At 39.5% G+C, this 16,061-nt stretch overlaps 1 protein-coding gene across 1 annotated transcript in view; it reads right to left on the bottom strand.

Annotated features, from left to right (window-relative positions):
• The window catches only part of MALRD1 (MAM and LDL receptor class A domain containing 1), a 553,710-nt gene that overhangs the window by 419,973 nt on the left and 117,676 nt on the right, over positions 1-16,061 (bottom strand). The window contains exons 16-18 of the mRNA XM_019971898.2: positions 14,809-14,914; positions 13,987-14,354; positions 9,420-9,832 (exon numbers count right to left, since the gene is read on the bottom strand). Of these exons, the coding sequence (XP_019827457.2) occupies positions 9,420-9,832; positions 13,987-14,354; positions 14,809-14,914 (887 nt within the window). The remainder of the gene's footprint in view (positions 1-9,419; positions 9,833-13,986; positions 14,355-14,808; positions 14,915-16,061) is intronic.

The following is a 16,061-nucleotide window of genomic DNA, read 5'->3' as shown; positions in this document are numbered from 1 at the left end:
GATTCAAGGGACTAGATATGATAGAGTGCCTGAAGAACTATGGATGGAGGTTTGTGACATTGTACAGGAGGCAGGGATCCAGATGGTCCCCAAGAAAAATAAAGGCAAAATGGTTGTCTGAGGAGGCCTTACAAATAGCTGTGAAAAGAAGAGAAGTGAAAAGCAAAGGAAAAAAGGAAAGATGTACCCATTTGAATGCAGAGTTCTAAAGAATAGCAGGAGAGTTAAGAAAGCATTCCTCAGTGATCAATGCAAAGAAATAGAGGAAAACAATAAACGGGAAAGACTAGAGATCTCTTCAAGAAAATTAGAGATACCAAGAGAACTTTTCATACAAGATGGGCACAATAAAGGACAGAAACGGTATGGACCTAACAGAAGCAGAAGATATTAAGAAGAGGTGGCAAGAATACACAGAAGAACTATATAAAAAAGATCTTCATGATCCAGATAACCACGATAGTGTGATTGCTCACCTAGAGCCAGACATCCTGGAATGTGAAGTCAAGTGGGCCTCTTAGGAAGCATAACTACAAACAAAACTAGTGGAGGTGATGGAATTCCAGTTAAGCTATTTCAAATCCTAAAAGATGATGCTGTGCAAGTGCTGCACTCAATATGCCAGCAAATCTGGAAAACTCAGGAGTGGCCACAGGACTGGAAAAGGTTAGTTTTCATTCCAATTACAAAGAAAGGCAATGCCAAAGAATGTTCAAACTACATCACCATTGCACTCATCTCACATGCTAGCAAAGTAAGGCTTAAAATTCTCCAAGCCAGGCTTCAACAGTACATGAACCATGAACTTCCAGATGTTCAAGCTGAATTTAGAAAAGCCAGAGGAACCAGAGATCAAATTGCCAATATCTGTTGGATCACTGAAAAAGCAAAAGAGTTCCAGAAAAACATCTATTTCTGCTTTATTGACTATGCCAAAGCCTTTGACTGTGTGGATCACAACAAACTGTGGAAAATTCTGAAAGATATGAGAATACCAGACCACCTGACCTGCCTCTTAAGAAATCTGTATGAAGGTCAGGAAGCAACAGTTAGAACTGGACATGGAACAACAGACTGGTTCCAAACAGGAAAAGGAGTATGTCAAGTCTGTATATTGTCACCCTACTTATTTAACTTCTATGCAGAGTACATCAGGAGAAACTGGATGAAGCACAGGCTGGAATCAAGATTGCTGGGAGAAATATCAATAACCTCAGATATGCAGATGATACCACCCTTATGGCAGAAAGTGAAGAAGAACTAACGAGTCTCTTGATCAAAGTTAGAGTAGAGTGGAAAAGTTGGCTTAAAGCTCAACATTCAGAAAACAAAGATCATGGCTCTGGTCCCATCACTTCATGGGAAATAGATGGGGAAACAGTGGAAACAGTGGCTGACATTGTTTTTTGGGGCTCCCAAATCACTGCAGATGGTGACTGCAGCCATGAAATGAAAAAAACACTTGCTCCCTGGAAGGAAAGTTATGACCAACCTAGACAGCATAGTAAAAGGCAGAGACATTACTTTGCCAACAAAGGTCCATATAGTCAAAGCTATGGTTTTTCCAGTAGTCATGTATGGATTTGAGAGTTGGACTATAAAGAAAGCTGAGCGCTGAAGAATTGATGTTTTTGAACTGTGGTGTTGGAGAAGACTCTTGAGAGTTCCTAGGACTGCAAGGAGATAAAACCAGTCCATCCTAAAGGAAATCAATCCTGAATATTCATTGAAAGGACTGAGGCTGGAGCTGAAACTCCAATACTTTGGCCACCTGATGGGAAGAACTAACTCATTTGAAAAGACCTGGATGTTGGGAAAGATTGAAGGCGGGAGGAGTAGGGGATAAAAGAGGATTAGATGGTTGGATGGCATCACCACTCAATGGACATGAGTTTGAGTAAACTCCGGGAGTTGGTGATGGGCAGAAAGGCCTGGCTTGCTGCAGTCCATGGGGTCTCAAAGAGTCGGACATGACTGAGCAACTGAACTGAACTGAACCTTAAACATTTTAAAGAATTGCATTCATCCGTATTCTTTTCCTCCCCTTGGCAGAAGGTTTTATATCATAAAATGTAAAGGCTTCTTCTACACAAGCACAAAACAGCCTAATCATTTCTGAATTCAATAAAAAGCTCAAGATGGTAACAATGAATTACTGTTTCCAGGGCAGATTATGACAAGACAAAGTAAACTACGATGTGCATTTGGAGTAAATAAAATTAAAAGATAAGTTACTTGGAAGATGATTTCTTGAATTCTAGTCCAAGAAATTATCTTTAAAAGTTTATAATCAGATTTCAGTTTGGCCATAGTCGACAATGCTGTTTTGAAGATGATTTCAGAACAGGCCCTAGAACAATTCCAAATGACAATACTGATAACAGAGTGAAATCTTGCTAAGACCAAGAATGCTGAGTTTCTTTTCAGACCCCAAAATTCTGGGAAGCCCTTGAATATCCTAGAATAGTAACCATCTTCAATCACCTTTTATCTTATAAAGGAACATTTTCACTAAAAATTTCAATGTAAAAATTTGGATATGCACCAAAATCATTAATCTGACATATTTAAGAAGGAAGAAGGCATTGTGTTCCTAATCTACTGTGAGTTGATATGTTCCATAAACAATTCTGGAAGGAGGCTGCACTCAGAGCATAAATTGGTATAGATTGCTTTGCTCTCACAGATATCACCATGATATTTTCTGCTGAATGAGAAAAAGTTTAAAGGCATAAATCAAAATAAAGCAATATCTGACAAAGAATTACAAAGAGGTACCATACCTTTTTCTTAGTGAGCGCTATGACACATTGATTTTCTACTGAAGATAAAAGCCAAAATCATGTGTCATCAATAAAAACAAGCAAAACTATTTGGTTCAAAATGTTATATTGTTAAACACACACACACACACATTTGCAGAGAAAAGTCAAATCTGAAATGTTACACATGATTAAAATGAGTTTGGATCAGCAGAGAAAAAACACACTTGAAAGACATTTCACAGAGTTTATTCCTAGAGGGTGAACAATACATCAGATGGGAATAAACTATTGCTCTTGTTTGTCCAGATAAATACACAGACACTGTCTGAATAAGAAGGCTCATTTCCAGTTTGCTACCTACAGTTTTGCTTTTAGCAAAATAATTCTGCCCTGATAATCTAATGCACTTTTCTTCATACTGAAGTTTCACAAAAGTGTAGTTAAAAACTTTGTCAAGAGGCCAGAAAGGCAGCTGCAGCATAGCCAGCACTTTTGCACAAATTCCAGAATGGTAAATAAATCCCACAATGGCGATTTCAACCCCACTCAGAGCCCCTTTGCTGTATAGCCTTGCTGTGGCAAAACCTGCCAAACCAGACATGGTGACCCCCTACACTGCGTCTACATTTTCTGCCTCCATCCTACTCCTCCAGCCAGAAGGGAGGGTAAAAGTATTTGCAAGTATGATTAGAAAGGAACTGAATGGCTCATACATGCAACACCAGGGAGAAAAAGAAACAAACCAAAGCATAGTTACATGAAGTTTCAAATAGGGCATAGACTAAAAGGGGATAAGACAAATTAGATGTTACAGAAAAGATCACAGAGAAAAAGCTGAACAAACTTTTTGGCCAACCCAGTAAAACATTCGAGCTTGCTATTTTTCTTATTGCTACAGTCCATGGGGTTGCAAAGAGTCACACGTGACTGAGTGACTAACACTTTCACTTTATATGCTGCTGCTGCTGCTGCTAAGTCACTTCAGTCGTGTCCGACTCTGTGTGACCCCACAGACGGCAGCCCACCAGGCTTCCCCATCCCTGGGATTCTCCAGGCAAGAACACTCTATGATTTGTCAATACTTAATGATCCATAATATATCACATATATTACAAATATATAAAGTATATTTCCAAAGTTTAATGACTCATATTAATATTCTACTGTAATTTTAGAGAATCAAAAATATCAGATGTCATTTAGTATTATAGAAGTCATAAGTAGTGTGTTAGTCACTCAGTCATGTCCGACTCTTTGAGACTCTGTGGACGGTAGCTGCCAGGCTCCTCTGTCCATGGGATTCTCCAGGCAAGAATACTGGAGTGGGTTGCCATTCCCTTCTCCAGGAGATCTTCCCAAGCCAGGGATCGAACCTATGTCTCCCACATTGCAGGCAGATTCTCTACCAACTGAACTACCGGGAAGCTCTCTCATAACAAATAGAGCAGAATTTAAATAATGGATTTATTTAAAAAATAAATAATGGATTTATTAAGGAATGAGACTTCCTTTCTGGCCCTTGCATTCTTGTAATATTCTCTACCTAACCTTTTCTTCTCCCTTTTTTACTCACACATTCTTCCCACTGGAAACCAAGCTCATCACTTTGGATCAGGTTGTGAGCAAGAGTTGACACACTAAGCTATGGTTATATTTGAGTTCAGCAGAAGAAGATAGCCTATGAGAAACTTAAGATTGTAAAATAAGATTCAGTATGCTGTTCAGTAAGCAACAAATCTATGAGCGCTACTTCCACAGGCTTCAAGCCAGCAGATTCCATCCCAAACCTTTCAATGTAAATTCTAACAACTCCACTAGAAGCTTGGAAGAAAAATGTTACATGAGACTGCATAAATAATTTATACTTGTAGCACTTCTGTTTACAATTTCATGAAAAGTAGAATCAACTTAACATTATTAAATATGGTCCTCTTTTATTTACAATATAACTTATGAAACAATATTTTTCCTAGAAATACTGAAAAATGATGCACCATTTAGGATTTAAAGCTATATCCCACAAATGAAAAAAATAAATCACGATTATGAATAAGATTTTTCAATCTTTTCACAAAATCCACTAGTGGAAAATTCTCTTTATTACTGAGGGATGTTACCAGAACACTATAGAATTATTTCAGATTTAGACAGTTCTGTGGTGTTATATATATATATATATATATTTTACAATTTCTTAATAGTTTAATGATGTGATACCACCTGGAGAATTTTTTTTCTTTTTCAATCCTTGTCCTCTCCTTGGGCCAACTTCATATATAAATATATACTTCAGTAAACAAGGCCATGTTAGGAATAAGTGAGCAGAAGCTTGTAAGTCCTGGTTCCTGTGGTGCCAAAGAATTAATAAGTTTCTTTAAACTAGGTTTTTGCAATACTTACCAGTGAACACTGCTGATATTGAATCCCTGCCAAGAAGAATGGAAAAAAACTTCTCTATCCATATCATGGAATACTATTTAACAATAGGAGGAAGTGCTGATATATTTGGTAATAAAATGAATCTCAAAATAATTATACAGAATGAAATATGTCAGAAAAAAGTACATGTCATACAATTTGACTTATATAACATTTTGAGTGGTGTAAGTTAATATATACGGAAAGTTCAGTGGTTGTCCAGGGATGGAAGTGAGGGCCAGAAGGAGATATTACAAAGGGATATCAGGGACTTCCCTGGTGGCATAGTGGATAAGAATCCACCTGCCAATGCAGGAGACATTGGTTCAATCCCTGGTCCGGGAAGGCTGCACATGCTGCGAAGCAGCCAAGCCTGTGTGCTGCAACTACTGAAGCCCTTATGCCCGAGAGCCCACATGCTGCGACTACTGGGGGCCATGTGCTCTAGAGCACGTGGTCTGCAGCAAGAGAAGCGACTATAATGAAAAGCCCATGCACTGCCACCAAGAGTAGCCCCAGCTCACCACAACTAGAGAAAGCCTGGGTAAAGCAATGAAGACCCAGTGCAGTAAAAAATCAATTAGTTAAAAAAAGGGGTATTAGGAAACTTTCAGGAATGAAGCACATTGATATTTGAATTAGCTTGACCACACATTCACTATGTATAGTTACCAATCAAATCTCAGAAATCTCATAATAAAAATTAGGTAGAAGGTTGACCTGAAGCTTTATATGCAGTGCTGAGCTTTTACTGACCATATCACACATAAAGGCAGTGGATGATAATTTAAACTGACATTAATAAGACAAATTGTTCCTATATCTGCATGAGCAATCTGGTTCTACCCTACGTATTTCATTTTAAATGAATGATCCTGAAAAACCTTTAAATTTTTCTATTAACCAAATATTTAGTGAGTACCTATTAATTCCTGGGCATGATACTCCTGGGCATGTAGGTAATTTCACTACAATATCACAGTTAATGAAAACGTTGGTTGTTGCCACCTTTGCTCAGTAGAACAGAAACTATGCATATCCATCATTCAATGAACAAACATCCAATTGCTTAAAATGGTCTCAATCCTTATTATCTTAAACCATTAATCTACATAGCATGCAGAATCTCTGATTTTATCTTTTCATGCCTAAAATTCATTAAAAAACAACAAAAAAGAACCCTTAGATAAAATCAAATAGAGTACTCCGTGTAATCCAGGTTGGGTTTCAAACCTCAATATTGATGCTTTAGATTCACAACCAAAGGAATCTTTGGTTAGTTCCATGGTCATCGGACTCTGAAGCCGCTCCCTTACAAGGCTGATTTTCTCCTGAAAACCAATTCTTTTTTTTTTTTTTTTTTTGTATTGGTGTATAACCGATTAACACTGTTGGGATGGTTTCAGGTGGACAGTAAAGGGACTCAGCCATACATCTACATGTATCCACTCTCCCCCAAACCCCCCTCCCATCCAGGCTGTCATGTAACACTAAGCAGAGTTCCATGTGCTATACAGTAGGTCCTTGTTGGTTATCCACTTAAAATATAGCAGAGTGTATATCCCAAACTCCCTAACAATCCCGTCTCCCCATCCATCCCCTTCCAGAAACCACAAGCTCAATTCTCTAAGTGAAAAGCAATTCTTCAGTAAACATCACAAGGAAAGTTAATCCATTTAAATACTGCTGCTGCTGCTGCTAAGTCGCTTCAGTCGTGTCTGACTCTGTGCGACCCCATAGACTGCAGCCCACCAGGCTCCGCCATCCCTGGGATTCTCCAGGCAAGACACTGGAATGGGTTGCCATTTCCTTCTCCAATGCATGAAAGTGAAAAGTGAAAGTGAAGTCGCTCAGTCATGTCCGACTCCCAGCAACCCCATGGACTGCAGCCTACCAGGCTCCTCCGTCCATGGGATTTTCCAGGCAAGAGTACCGGAGTGGGGTGCCATTGCCTTCTCCAATTTAAATACTAGTTAAGCCCAAATTACAACTGACCTGATTAGACATTAAGAATTAACTTGAAGTGGGTGAGCCATTATTAAATAAAAGTCAAAAAACCCTCTTCAGTTTCATTTCACATGATTATATGGATCTTACCACTGGGCTGGACAGCAAAATATCACTCTGCACCTTGCAGATTAGGTTTCATGATGTCAGCTTATGTCTGTCAGGACAAAACACCAACCCCGATGTGTTCTCTACAGAGCCACATACAATGTATATCTATGATGGTTAGAAGCTCAGGTGGCCTGGAGCTAAGTTCTTGGCTGTAAAACTCTTTACTAGAGACGTAGATAAAGAGTGCTTTCAATTGGGGTAACTGAGAAGTTTAGAATATGCCAAAAAAAAAAAAATGTTTAGCCAGTATAAGAAGTTTCTTCCAATATATTATATGCATGTCTATTTGACCAGAGGGGAAAAAACAAATATTTAACACTCCTACATACAACAGGCTATATGATGCATCAGAAAGAGAATGAGGGTTTCCCTGGTGGCTCAGTGGCAATAAATTTGCCTGCCAATGCAGGAGACACAGGTTCAATCCCTAATCAGGGAAGATCCCACATGCCATGAAGCAACTAAGCCTGTGCACCACAACGATTGAGCCTGTGCTCTATAGCCTGGGAGCCACAACTACCGAGCCCATGTGCTACAGCTACTGAAGCCCACACACTCTGGAGCCCATGCCCTGCAATGAGAAGCCAGTGCAATGAGAAGCCTGCAGACCTTAACTAGAGAGTAACTCCCACTCACTGCAATTATAAAAAAAAAAAGCCTGTGCAGCAATGAAGACCCAGCAGAGCCAAAAATAAATAAAATTCTTTTTTTAAGCAGAGTAAAAAAAATGCCTTATGAAACAAAAAAAGAAACAGAATGAGCATGAATTAATAGACATTGTGGATTCTAGAACAAGTCCCTGTTTTTCTGCTCACATTCCATCTGGCCAGGAGCTCAGCTGGTAAAGAATCCACCTGCAACACAGGAGACCCCAGCTTGATCACCTGGGTTGGGAAGATCACCTGGAGAAGGGATAGGCTACCTACTCCACTGTTCTTGGGCTCCCCTGGTGGCATGGATGGTAAGGAATCCACCTGCAATGCGGGAGACCTGGGTTTGATCCCTGGATTAGGAAGATCTCCCGGAGGAGGGCATGGCAACCCACTCTAGTATTCCTGCCTGGAGAATCCCCAGGGACAGAGGAGCCTGGCGGGCTACAGTCCATGGGATCGCAAAGAGTCAGACACGACTGAGTGACTAAGCATGGCACAAAAAACAACTTGAGTTTTTTCCTTCATATTTATAAAACTGGCAAAAAGGATCTTTGACTTACCCACTTCAGGGAATTGTTGAATCAAACAAAGTATGCCAAAGGCCTTTACAAAACTGTAAAAACACATAAGCATTTGAACTTGCTATTGAAACTTTGACTTTTAGGAGAAGGTAGGAAAGATTTCGGAGAAGGCAATGGCACCCCACTCCAGTACTCTTGCCTGGAAAATCCCATGGATGGAGGAGCCTGGTAGGCTGCAGTCCATGGGGTCGCGAAGAGTCAGACATGACTGAACGACTTCACTTTCACTTTTCACTTTCATGCATTGGAGAAGGAAATGGCAATCCACTCCAGTGTTCTTGCCTGGAGAATCCCAGGGATGGGGGAGCCTGGTGGGCTGCTGTCTATGGGGTCACACAGAGTCGGACACGACTGAAGTGTAAGTCTTAGCAGCAGTAGCAGCAGGAAAGATTTAAAGAATATTTCACCAAGAGGAAGGAAACCTAGATTCAAAGTCTGGTTCTGCCCCAGAAGAGCTCCTCCAACAATGTGTGCTGTCTTCCTGGATTTTCGCTCCTTACTTAACAAAATCTGAGGAAATGAGAGATTCAAAAGAAGAAGTTTAAGAGTCTGAACTTTTGGCAGAAGACTAGAGATTAAGCCAAACTCTTTTTTTTCCCCCTCCAGGTTTTTCATTTCAGCACAACAATGACTTAGATTGGAAGAACCTACAGCTGTGTCCAATGCCATGCGTCCACCTGTAGAAATTTCAATCACACGTTACTGGAGGTAGTCGAGGAGGAAGGAAACCTAACGAGTTTGGGTACACCCTTAATTAAATGATAAATGTGTGTCAAGCTAACTGACCAAACTTCAATTTTAATTTAAGAACACAGAGATCTTTCATATTCCTTAAATGTTCTGATGCCATTTTGAATATACCTTGTGAAAGCCATTGTCCATACCTGAAAAGGCTTCCTGCTGAAAAGGTTGAGAGATTTCCGTATCCAAATGGGGCCTTGATTCCCAAATATATGCCACAGCAGCTGTCCTCTTGTGTTGTTCCAGACTCGCTGGTAGACGGCCAGCCTATAAATGTGCTTTCCGAACATGTGGTAGTACAAGCGGAAGGTGCAGCCCTCCGCATCAGTGGCGTTAAGGATCGGGCTGAGCAGAGCAGCTCGGTGCTGGAAAACCTGTGGTTCGGAAGATTCGATGTACAGATAGTGTCCCTGAGCTGTGCCCAAAGTGTTATCCTTCATCGGCCCTGTATTAAGCGTTGATGTTGGGCCCTGGTACCGGGTCCAGTCGAAATCATCTTCTGTATCTTGTTCCCAGTTACAAATTCCATTTTCAAAGTTACACTGAAGTTCAGGTACTGAAACGGGCATTAAATAAAATCAAAAGATCATTAAGGACCAAAATAACTACGAATGGGAATACTAGTTGCTACTTTGCTTCTGCCAAGGTAAACCATTCTAATCTTTTTTAATGCAACATTAGAGCAAACTTTTAAGAAAAGTAAATCTTAGCTAATACATCAAGCAATAATATTTTATAGATGGAGGTGGAATCACTTTGGCCATTATTTTCCAAATGCCTTTTATACCCATCCCCTGCCCTGTAGCACCATCCCAACCTTAGGGAAATGATCACTACCCCACAGCTGGCTCACCACAACAAACTTCTGTCTCCACGGATTTCAACTTCAGCTGAATGTTCCAATCACCAGTGAACATTAGAAAAATTAAAGTTCAAGTTCAGCTCCAGATATATTGATTTAATTGGTCCAAATTGTGTACCCATCAACTGAGAGGATATTTTACTAGCTCCCTTGGTGGTTCTAACACGCACTGCTGACAAGAATCATACTAGATCTCAATCTTTTGGAATGCCCTGGGGTAAATGGTAAAGTTGTTTACTCCTTGGTAAAGTCCTGTACAAACACTATGTAAGGTATGGAAGGAAGCCCAATTTTTAATAAGCACCCAAGATGATTCCGAGGCAGGTGTTTTCCAGACTTCACTCTGAAATCGAATTCTTCTCTCTGGATCCATCCCACCCCTCCTTTGTACCAAATATCCCTCCTTTGTACCACAATGACCGTATTTCAATGGTAGCTTATCATTTTTCTTCTCTATTCAAAATCCTTTCATATTTACTTATTTAATCTCAACTTAAATCTAAACTCTATCTTTCAAGTTTTACCATTCCCAAATTAAAATAACTTCCTGTTCATCCACAACTGTCTTTCCCCTTGGCATGCACTAATTTGTCAGCACGCCCTAAACATCTCACCTCTCCCCCTCCCTCTCTCGATGCCTCTTATGTGGTGTGCCCCATCAGTTCTTAGCTCTGTCTCCTCAGTGGTAATCTTTTCTACTCACTGGGTTGTAGCTCCTTTGAGCTGATGCTTTAACATGTTTTCTTTCTCTATTTGTTTGGCTTCACCAGGTCTTAGTTGCGGCATGCAAATGCTTAGCTGCAGCATGCAGGACCTAGTTCCTGGGATGGAACCCGAGCCCCCCGCACTGGGAGCATGGAGTCTTAGCCACTGGACCACCAGGGAAATCCCTGGTGCTTTTAAACTTTTAACTCCCTTCAGTCAATAGAAGAACTCAAAGCACTTTTAAAGAATCGGTCCGTCTCTTATCCACTCAACACTCTACCTACATTTGTAGGATAACATTGGAATGTATTCATTTTTCAAGATGTGACAATTCTGTTGACATCAAGTACTTTTTTAGAATAAATGGGATAGACTATACGTTTAACATTATTTGGGTAGAAGGGACAGGATTTAGAATCAATGAAGATTCCACACTTTAACTTCATTTACATAAGTTAATGTTTTTGAAAGACAAATGTCAGCTGTCCTCTATTCATCTTACTAACGGCACTTGGAGCCAAAGGTGAACAAATATTCTGAAACAATAAATAAAAGCATATGTGAGTAAACGCAGCCAGGCAAGAACAAATCATCTGTCTCGAAACCCAGAGAACAGGAGCTTAGACCTAATGAAGGGAACCAAGAGAGTAAATGTCAAATGGGAGATGAGCTTTCCTTTGATATTTCCTCACTGGTGACTAATCAAGCGCAGCTGTGACGTGAACTGGGCCCGCAGGTCCCCCGCAAGTGTCAGTTTGGGGCTGTGCAGCAGAAGGGGGATGTCAAGCAACTGTGTTTTTGACATAAAACTGGCACTAAAGCCAACAGATTTTTTCACATTGCCTGTCTTCAGATTGACTGCATGCTCAATCTTTATTTCAAAAAGGAAGACATATAGCCCCACCCTTCAATGAAAGACCACGTTCCACGCATACTTCAGGAAATATAGCATTGATTTCTGGATGACTAAGGCATTCTATGTTAATAAAGTACTAAATCTAGGGACTTCCCTAGTGATCCAGTGATTAAAACTCCACACTTCCACTGTAGGGGGCACGGGTTTGATCCCTGATCAGGGAACTAAGATCCTGCATGCCACATCGCACAGCCAAAAAATAAAAAAGCTAAATAATAAAAAAATAAAAATAAAGTCTCCATGTAAAAAAGTTACTATGTCTATTTATGTTCTTATGGCTGATTCACAGTGTTGTACAGCAGAAACCAGCACAACATTGTCAAGAAATTATCATCCAATTAAAAATAGTTTTAAAAATTACTACGTCTAAATAGAAGGCTATGAGAGAAAGAGAAAGTGACAGTCACTATGGTTTCCTCTCATTAATATTTAGTCAGAAGAAATATTTTGATATTATAGCCATACTTCCAAAATTTTATTCTAATCAGTTAATACTGTGAAGTTTGAAGGATAAGTTGCTTTATCTTTAGTAATAGATCAACATCTTTCAAGGAGTGGGGTTTGAAGTGAGTGAAAAAGATGAAAGGGCTTTCGAAATTTGCAAAAAATAAATTACTTTTAGGACAAGCAATGCTTCTTGTAACAGCCATTGGTCAAAATCATCAATTTCATTTATATGCACTAAAGTTATTAGTTGTAAACAAGCTGCATGACAATTCTGACTTTAATGTGCCTGACTGTATTAAACACCACATATGTGCAAAATTCTCCACAATATTTATATGGAAATTTCTCAGTGTAATGTTTCCTATGATGTTCCAAGTATTTGATGGCTTTCCTTTGGTTTATGATAAGACTTCCAATTTAATAGGCACACAGATTGAATTTTAAGGATCATTGCTATTTCTGGACAAAGAAAAATGCAAACTTTCCTTGATAGATTTTGGTAATTAAAAAAGAAAAACCTCTCTTAGCTTGTGATTCATTTTCAGAAACAAATGCAGCCAGCACTACCAGGAACCAGGTTTATTAATTAAACTGCAAGAGGTACACAATCATCAGATACCATCAACTTTTTGGTAATTTAAATCAGAAATTCGGGACTTTAACATCTCACTCTCTGCTCCCTATATCTAAGACATCATCTAACGTCCCTCCCCCAAACTTTAGTCCCTGCATCTCCACCACTGACACTGGAGAGAGGCTGCCAACCCCTCTCCTGGGAACTCCTGCTACAGGCTCCTAATAAATATGATCCAGTTTCCTCTAATCCACTCATTACACTGTATCCACAGTGACATTTTTAAATCTTAAATTTTTAAATCAATTGTATTATATTACCTTCCTTCTTAAAAACCTTCAAATGGGGAAAAACTTCCTTAAAATGGTCTACAAAGATCTGATAATCTGGCCTCCCCCTTCATCTCCATCTTTATGTTGCATCCTAGTTCTCCCTTAATGCCTTGCTCCAGCCATACTGGGTATCTTGCAGCTGCTGTGCGGTCACGCCTCAGGGTTTTGCACATCTTCATTTACTTACTATTTTTCAGATCTCAGTTAAGTCACCATCTCTAGAAAGTCCAAACCCATAATTATATAAAGCCACAGCATTTGTGAAGTCCTGTCTAAGCTCCTGTCATTTTGCATTTATTTTTTAAATGTGTGAATAATATCTATCTCCTCAATGAGACTGTAAGCCCCATGGGGTCAGCGACTCTGTATAATTGTGCTCATCACTGTATCTCTAGTATGTAGTTCATAAATCTACATAATAAATACTGATGGCTGACTAATCATACAAAACATTCATTCAACTTTGGAACAATGCTTAGGGCCTTTGTTTTGATGGACTAGGAAAACAATGTATACCATCAAAATGTATACCCGTGGCTGATTCATGTCAATGTATGGCAGAAACCAACACAACATCATGGGGCTTCCCCCCTGGTGGCTCAGTCCGTAAATAATCTGCTTGAAATGAAGGATACACAGGTTCGATCCCTGGGTTGGGAGGATCCCCTGGAGAAGGAAATGGCAACCCACTCCAGTATTCTTGTCTGGGAAATCCCATGGACAGAGGAACTTGGCTGGCTACAACCCACAGGCCCACAAACAGTCAGACAAGACTTAGCAAATAAACCACCACCAGCAGCACAATATTGTAAAGCAATAAAGTAAATGAATATTTTAAAAATTAGTAAGAGGGACCAGAAAGAAAGATACTTACCACAATTGACCTCATCAGTATAATCACCACAATCATCCACCAGATCGCATAACTGAAGTTTTTTAACACAAATCCTAGTGTGCAGACACCAGAAATGATCTGGCTCTTTGCAGCTCTTTGAGGGGGGTGGAAGAAGACAATTTTCAAATCTGATATCATCAATAGCTGAGACACCAACATAAATGCCAAGACTGACTTTATGTAGCAACAAATGGAAAGGCTGAGTAAGACGTCCAAGCTGAACAACTGCCCGTGACCACTGGTCACCCTGGTTATACAATACTCTCCAGAGTACCGTGGACTCGCTGGAATTTCCCATGTGTAGCTGTAACTCAGCTGCCCCCACTGATAGGCCATAGTTATAAAACCTGAAAGAGAACAAACACAAGAAATGGAAATGATTTCTGGAAAAGACTAATTGTGTGACTTTTACTCAGTCAACAGTCAATCAAAAATGAGTTATCACAATAGATGCCTTTATTTAATATTGTGGCCACCCATATGAAAGAGCTTATCTGCTTAGGTGCATACTCTGACTCTCAGGACCCTGGGACCCTTTCTCAAGGAGTTCACTCCAGAACTCAGGAAGCAGTGTTAATTATAATTCACTGTTGGAGGAAGAGTCCTTTTTATTTTAAGAAAGAACATTATAAATACTGATAATGTGCTCCTAAGTAAAATGCTAAATGTATGGATCTGATGCAATAGCTATTTTTAAAATAAAGCCAAATTATAGGAAAAATTACAATATTGAGTACATGCAGGGCTATCCTTGCAACTGCCAAGCTGCTAGAGTAATTGACCATTGTTTTCAATATTTACCAGAAGGAAAGAGTGCATCCAGGTCCTGTCTGGCTGAAAGTTGGGCTCTGGAGTCTAGCAATTTGTGATAAGCTGTTGCTTTTCTTCAGAATGAACATAAAGTGCCCTATTGGAAAATAAGAAGAAATCATAACTTAACCTGCTAAATTCTAAAATGAGACATCTTTCTGTAACCCTTACACTGAGGACTATACAACAATTAAAAAGCAATAAAAGTGATTGTTAGCAAATTTTCTTTTATGAGCACTCAACTATTATCTAGAGCTGGGCCAAAATGATGCCAAAAACAACTGGAAGTTTCCATTAATTCAGCCAAAAATATATCTATACTCCATCCCCAAAACCTGTAAAGGAGCATTTCTTTTTTGACAACGTAAGTACAATAGATAATATTCAACTGTTCTATTATTGTTTAGTTGCTTGGTTGTGTCCAATTCTTTGGTGACCCCCTGGACCGTAGCCCACCAGGCTCCTCTGTCCATGGGATTTCCCAGACAAGACTATGGGAGTGGGTTGCCATTTCCTACTCCACATTGTCCTATGATGTAGTATCATAGAATTTTACTGCTTCTCTTTTTCTTCTCAGACTTGAGCAAAGGTAAACTGAAGTACAGATCTCCCTTGACTTAAGATGAAGTTATGTCTCATAAGCCCATCATAAGTTAAAAATATCAAAGTCATAGCACAGGGAACTCTACTCAATACGCTGTAATGGCCTATATGGGGAAAGAAACTAAAAAAGAGTGGATATAGACATATCCACTCTGCTATGTTTAAAGTGGATAACCAACAGGGACCTACTGTATACAGCACAGGGAACTCTGCTCAGTGTCACGTGGCAGCCTGGATGGGAGGGGTGTTTGGGGGAAGAATGGATACATGTAGATGTATGGCTGAGTCCTTTTGCTGTCCACCTGAAACTATTGCAGCAATATTAATTGGCCATACTCCAATGTAAAATGAAGTTTTTTTTAAATATGTGTATTTTAAAATACATACATCAGATATATGTATAACTGATTCATTTTGCTGTACACCTGTAACTAACACAACATTGTAAATCAACCCTATGTAAATAAAAAGTTTTTATAAAAAAAGAAAATATTGAAGTTCAAAAGGCATTTAACCTACTGAACATCACAGTTGGCCTTGCCTCCCTTAACCATGCTTAGACCACTTACATTAGCCCACAGTTACACAAAATCATCTAACACAAAGCCTATTTCATACTACAGTGTTGAATATTTCATGTA

The sequence above is a fragment of the Bos indicus genome, chromosome 13, assembly GCF_029378745.1.
Source record: "Bos indicus isolate NIAB-ARS_2022 breed Sahiwal x Tharparkar chromosome 13, NIAB-ARS_B.indTharparkar_mat_pri_1.0, whole genome shotgun sequence".
In the NCBI taxonomy this organism is placed as follows: domain Eukaryota; kingdom Metazoa; phylum Chordata; class Mammalia; order Artiodactyla; family Bovidae; genus Bos; species Bos indicus.
The sequence above is the reverse complement of the archived record's forward strand: the minus strand, read 5'-3'. Positions and strand labels throughout refer to the sequence as shown.